This window comes from Podarcis liolepis (assembly GCF_965112155.1).
Source record: "Podarcis liolepis genome assembly, chromosome: 16".
NCBI lineage: Eukaryota > Metazoa > Chordata > Lepidosauria > Squamata > Lacertidae > Podarcis > Podarcis liolepis.
Window position 1 is genome coordinate 29115395 of NC_139567.1, and position 6211 is coordinate 29121605.

Below are 6211 nucleotides of genomic sequence, written 5' to 3' on the forward strand. Positions count from 1 at the left end.
CCTGTCTGAGTGGAGAGACTCAGTCTGGTTTGGTTCCTGCACCACTTCAGTCCTGAGGACCACTTGCTCTGGGGCTACAGAGCTGGGGGGGAGGCCCCTCTGGCTCCCTCCATCAGATGGGCAAATGACTGCAAGTTTCTCCATGTAGGGTATGAAACAAGTAATTATATTGTTATTACATTGCTGTCTTGAAATCAATCAAAAGTGGGTATAAATCTACTGAATCACAAACATATAAGAGAAGAGAAGGGTAGACTCACATTGGCTAGCAATGGCCAGGGCAAAGGCAATCACAAGTAGGAGGAAGGTGAGGGCAGTTGCAGAGAACTTCATGGCAGGCGGAGGTGGAGAGAGGACTCAGGGACACTTTGACTCTCAATACCTTGAGGTCCCCCCTGGTCTCCTTTTATAGGAAAAGTGTCAAGGATAATTTCAAAACAGTTTCCACTCTACCCAAAAGCAAGGAAGATAGTGAGGGGTTGACGCCCAAGATAGGATGTGGACGTATCTTGAGGCCCATCATTCATGGCATATTTTGACTGACAAGGGTGTTTTCTTGGGCCAGGCCCATTTCTGGGTAAAGAGCTCAGATGCTTCCAAAGCATCAGGGAAGGGCTGAGGACCTGTGAGGGCAAACATAGGAGAACTGGAAGAAGGTCCAGAGAAAGTTCAGGCCATTTTAGGGTTATGGGTGGGTAGCAACTGAGTTTGAATCCATTGATTTAAGTTGTATCCTCCAGGGAAGTAGAAAGCAAGCTTGCTCCATTGCTCAGGTGACAGCCCTTCAGATATTTGAAGAAGACTCTCATGTCACCTCTCAACCTTCTTCTACAGGCTGAACATCCCCAGCTTTCCCAACCATCCCCCATAATGCTTGGTTTCCATGCCCTTAGTCATCTTGGTCACCCTTCTCTACATACCTCCCACCTTGTCAATATCCTTCTTAAACTGTGGTGCTCAGAACTCGACACAGGTGGGGATCAGGTGTGGTCTGACCAAGGCAGAATAGAGTGATAGGAAATTATACTTCTGTTGATGCAGCTTAGATTCACATTAGCATTTTTTGAAGTTATTCAGTCCCAGACAGTTCTAGTTTCCTCCCAAAGTTACCATATTCTTCCATGTATAAGATGCCCCCATGTATAAGATGCCCCCTATTTTTGGGGAGTACAAATTAAGAAAACACCCCTTAGCACTTCCCGTGTATAAGATGAGCCCCAATTTTAAACCTATTTTTTGTTAAAAAACCTAGTTTTATACATGGAAAAATACGGTATTTCCTCCTTGTTGTCAAACCTATTTGAACAAGGGTTCCCGCCCCCCTCCCAAGATTTTGCGATTATTTTTATTAGTTTTCAATTACAGTCCAATAATAGCCTCATTATAACAATACCAATTTATAATATAAGTATTAATACCAATCATTCAAATACCGAATTATAAAATTTAGTTAAAGTGGCTCCCACATTTGCTAGATTTGATGGTTTTCTTTATTTCTGCATTCCAAAATCTTATTGATTTCAACTACATTCCAGTCATAATAATAATCCCTCATACAACTGCAATATTAATAACTTCTATTCATGTTGACACATTAAATGATTTATAAAACTACAAGTGAGGAGCTCAAACTACAGTATATCCTTATTTTTCCTGTGTGTGGCAATTATTCTGTCCATGTTGTTTCTTCCTGTCCTTGTAAGATATTATGTCTTTCTTTCCCCCTGGTTGTTGCTGTTATCCCTCATGCCTTGGGCGAAACTGATATCCCATTGCTGTTCCAAAAATTTCTCCATTGCTCCATCTGCAACTTTAACAACAAGTGCAAAAGTCACTCTATCCCAGTAAATATTACCTGTTGTCACCATTTTTCCTCAGCCTGGAAAGAGAGCGGTCTGTTGAACTGCAGATGACTCAATAAAGAACCTTATCAGTTCCTTGGCAGTTCACAGACTCCTTTCATCCTTCCTTCCAACTAAAGATATATGAGCAATTATACTTCCAATTAAATTAAAATCCAAGCCCTCTTAGCGTTATTCAGTTCACTTCATAAATAATAGAAGATGGGGAAGAATCAGCTCTAAGTTTCCATCATAAACCTTTTGCAAAATAGAGCTTCCCTCCCTTTCCCCCCCTTTTTTTACACACATGGTTCCATTTGATGTCATATTCCATATTTATAATCCAGTTTCTTCCATCTCCGCTTGTACAAATATAATCTGAACTAACATTCAGAGGAGGGTTGCCGAATTATAAATGTAGAGAAGAAAACTTTAAATAAACTGTAGGCTCCCCTCCCCTGTCTTTTGCACTGAATGAAGTCTTTTTTTTATATAAAGTTTTTTATTGGGTTTTAACAATAGAAGAAAAAGTACAGAACAAAAGATATAGAAACACACAATACATACTACAAAATACAACAATACAAACATTAAGCACTAAAATACAAAAATACAAAAATAGCTAAAAAGAAAAAACACATATACAAAAAACACAAAAATTCCCTCTTTCTTATTTTATATCTAGAATTCACATATTTTCCTGACTTCCTCACATCTCCCATTCTTGTATCCCTTTTAAGAGTTGGTTCAGCAAATTCATAGCCCTTCATTTATCTAGTTATTGGTTTGATCCTAAGTTTTTATCTTGTTACTAGAGCCTCCACAATTCATTTCAATGCCATCAACATTCAGAAATTTTACAGTATTTCTGCAAATAAGTCTTAAATTTCCCCCAATCTTCTTCCACTTGCTCTTCTCCCTGGTCTCGGATTCTGCCAGTCATCTGAATGAAGTCTTATCTCAAGTACTGTACAAATCTTAAAGTCCTTGCAGTTGGTTTGCTCCGCAGTTTGTGATCTCATCTCTTCTAGCACACACCTGTACTTTACTCCAATTAAGCTCTAATTAACAGGAGAACCTCTGCTTCTTAATGATGGCGTTGTTATCAGCAGGTGAAGTGCTGAACCCCAGGAAAGTGCAGGGAACCCTGGAGTCTCTCACTGCTCAGAAATTGGGGTGCATGTCACAACATAAAATTATATTGGGGAAAATTCCTTGCCCAAAATGTATATATTTGACAAAATTGTGTACAAATGTGGATACAGCAGGGGAAATATATGTGGAAATTCATGTGGGTTTTTGCACAGGCTTTTAAAAGAAAAATTGATGCAGAAATATAGAAAATGGAACTTCCAAGTTGGAAAGAATGAGAAACTCAGAGAAACCCAATGAGCCGCTTTTTCTTGCCTCCTCCCCTCTCCCCAATTAAGCTACAGAACGAAGCTGAACCCTTGAGAGCGGGATGGGGGAGGGAGGGACGAAGCAGAATGAACCAGTCTGAGGCCCAGAAGGATTCCATTTTTGCCCTGATATTTATTCACATGAAAGGTCTTTGTGACGATGCTTTACAGAAAGAACCTCTGGGCTATCTCACTTCCCTTGTGGAAAACAATAATACAAAAATACACAACTGATTAAAATATGCTGAAATAAATAAATTAAAATACATTATAATAAAGTGCAACTGTCACATGGGTGGGTGTGGGTGGCTGTGCATGTTCTGCACATGGCAAGGCTTTCGCGCACTTGGTTTTCTCATTCCTTGCTGAGTGTTGTCAATGTTTGGGAGAGACTTTGGATACGTTCCTGGGTCCATGCGGCACTGGGGTCTGCACACTGCCGCCTATTCGCTTTCGTGGTAAATCTGCAAAGAGAGAAATGCCTGTTTAGTGCCCAGCCAGCCAGAGCGTCAGAAACTCTGCACTGTCTACACTGACTGGCAGCAGTGGCTCTGTGAAGTTTTGGGAAGGACTGGCGCGGGTGGTGCTGTGGGTTAAACCACAGAGCCTAGAACTTGCTGATCAGAAGGTCGGCGGTTCGAATCCCCACGATGGGGTGAACTCCCATTGAAGAGGTCCCTGCTCCTGCCGACCCAACAGTTCAAAAGCACATCAAAGTGCAAGTAGATAAATAGGTACCACTCCAGCGGAAAGGTAAATGGCGTTTCTGTGCACTGCTCTGGTTCGCCAGAAGCGGCTTAGTCATGCTGGCCGCATGACCCGGAAGCTGTACGCCAGCTCCCTCAGCCAATAAAGCAAGATGAGCGCCGCAACCCCAGAGTCGGTCACGACTAGACCTAATGGTCAGGGGTCCCTTTACCTTTATATCCCAGCCCCACCTGGGACTGTACCTGGGACCATCTATAGGCAAACAGGTGCTCTGTCACAAAGCTACATGGAGAAAGGCATCCCGGCTTTGGCCTGGGGGTGGGGAAGAGGAGGGCACCCCTGGCATTCACCCTCCAGAGCCTCTCCCTTCCCTGGGAAGCTGTTGACTCGCTCTCCCACCTGCACCTCCTCAGAGTTGGGGTCAGGGGCTGAGGCTTCCCTAAGGCCACCAGTTCACTTCCAGGATGGAGAGGCGATTCCCTGAAGCCCCCTGATCTGGTATGGAATTGCAAAGGGACTTTGGCCTCTGCAGCTATTGCTAATAGTTTGTAGCTTGGCTGATCACACACGAATTGTTTTCAGAGTTTTTCATACTTACACGACAGCTGGCAGGGAGCACTTGCTGCTTGCATAGTCATAGGACACCAAGAGTCTGAGTGGTATGGGCCTCATAACGTATTTTTTGCAGCAGTAGCCTGAGTCTGTGGGAGAGAAGAGCGGAAGGGAGTGAATGAATGACTTCTGCTTCCTGCAGTCTTGATTTGACTCCACAAGGGATTGGACCTGAGATCTTCTGCATTCAAGGCAGTTGCTCTGTCGCTGAGCTTCTTCCCCCAAAGTAAGATTCTAGTCCCAAGGATTCTGAATCAAGGACTGTTATTAAATATAGGAAGCTACTTTATACCAAGTCTGACCATTGGTCCATCTAAGCCAATATTGTCTACACAGACTGGCAGCAGCAGCTGTTCGGGATTTCACGCCTAACCCAGCCTAACCTAGAGATGTGGCTGGGATTGAACACGAGACCTGCATTCAAAGCAGATGCTCTGGCACTGAGTTATTGTTCTTTCCCTAAAACTATCCACAGTCATGAGTGCTGAAACCTTAGAGGGCTAATTTAATAGGCACATAAGAAGCTACCTTTCAGCAAGTCAACCCATCTAGCTCACTATGTCTGCTATGATTGGCAGTGGCTCAGTGTGGTGTCAGATGTGGGGCATTCCCAGCCCTACCTGGAAATGCTGGGGAGTGAACCTGGGACTCTCTCTCTGGCCAACAGAGGTGCCTTGGGGAGGGTTGCAGTGGAGCCCTGCTCTCCTCCCAAGCAAACCCTTTAGAACAAACCCCTAAAGAATATAAGAGGAGCCATGCTATCCTCCATGAATTGAACTAATGCTCTTCTAAAGTCCTCCAAGTTGGTGGCCATCATTGGCTCCGGTGGGAAGGAGTTTTAAAAGAACATCTGAAGTGCCTTGCTGCATCAGGCCAGTAGCCCATCTAGTCCAGCATCCTCTTCTCACAATGGCCAACCAGATGCCCCAATAGGAAGCCCACAAGTGGGACCTGAGCACACTCCCTTCCCATGGGTTCCATCAACTTGTCTCCAGAAGTGTTGCTGTCTCCAGCCACAGAGGCAGAGCGTTGCCACCATGGCTTGTGGCCGTCAATAGCCCTCTTCTGCTTCACCCAGTTCCTGCGGCAGCAGGAGCAGCCAGGAGTGCAGGACGGCCTTGGAATAAGTTGGTGGTGCGGACTGTGGTCCCCAAGGCTTGAGATGCCTTTGGCAGTGATGCTGTGAAGAAGGAAAGGGGGACTTACCTATATGAGACTGAGCCTGGGAGAAGAGGAGGGCAGTGATGGTCAGCAGGAAAGCAAAGGCAGCAATGAAGCTCTTCATTTTTGCTCGTGGAATGAATGGAAGAGGAGGGTTGTTGCTCAAAGCCGAGGGTGCAGAAGCAGTCAAGGTCCAAGCTCTCGGTTGCTCCAGAATGAGCTCCATGAGTTTTCCCCTCCTCTTTTATACAGGCAGATGAGGGTTCCTTGGAAGCCGAATCACTCAGGAGTGACGAAATTCCAGCCCCAATTTTGCTTACTCTGGAGAAGCATCCAAATTAGCCAGCGGGGGAGGGAAGAGGAAGTGAAAAATAGATTCTGCAATCCCCCGCTGGTCCTGCAGGTGGGTGGATCTGGTCAGGAAGAGAAGGCAAGGAAGTGTTTGCTGTTTCAGTCCCAACAGGAAAGTTTTCAGCACCAGATTTCAGA

At 44.8% G+C, this 6211-nt stretch overlaps 1 protein-coding gene across 1 annotated transcript; it reads right to left on the reverse strand.

Moving 5' to 3' along the window:
- Positions 1–3354: 3354 nt before the first annotated feature.
- On the reverse strand, positions 3355–5982 carry LOC310695618 (C-C motif chemokine 5-like). The gene is made up of 3 exons (XM_083480284.1): positions 5768–5982; positions 4548–4650; positions 3355–3705 (listed from the first exon to the last, which is right to left on the reverse strand). The coding sequence occupies exons 1-3, from the start codon at positions 5946–5948 to the stop codon at positions 3597–3599; spliced, it is 393 nt and encodes a 130-aa protein (XP_083336410.1). The 5' UTR covers positions 5949–5982; the 3' UTR covers positions 3355–3596.
- Between the last annotated feature and the right edge of the window lie 229 nt (positions 5983–6211).

What these genes read in the sequence shown, in the direction of transcription:
- LOC310695618 (XM_083480284.1), bottom strand. Translation starts at nt 5,948, where the DNA reads ATGGAGCTCATTCTGGAGCAACCGAGAGCTTGGACCTTGACTGCTTCT. An exon ending in CCAGGCTCAGTCTCATATAG is followed by an intron (nt 4,651 to 5,767) that starts GTAAGTCCCCCT and finishes TCTCTCCCACAG; the next exon opens with ACTCAGGCTACTGCTGCAAA. An exon ending in TGCTCCCTGCCAGCTGTCGT is followed by an intron (nt 3,706 to 4,547) that starts GTAAGTATGAAA and finishes CTCTCTTTGCAG; the next exon opens with ATTTACCACGAAAGCGAATA.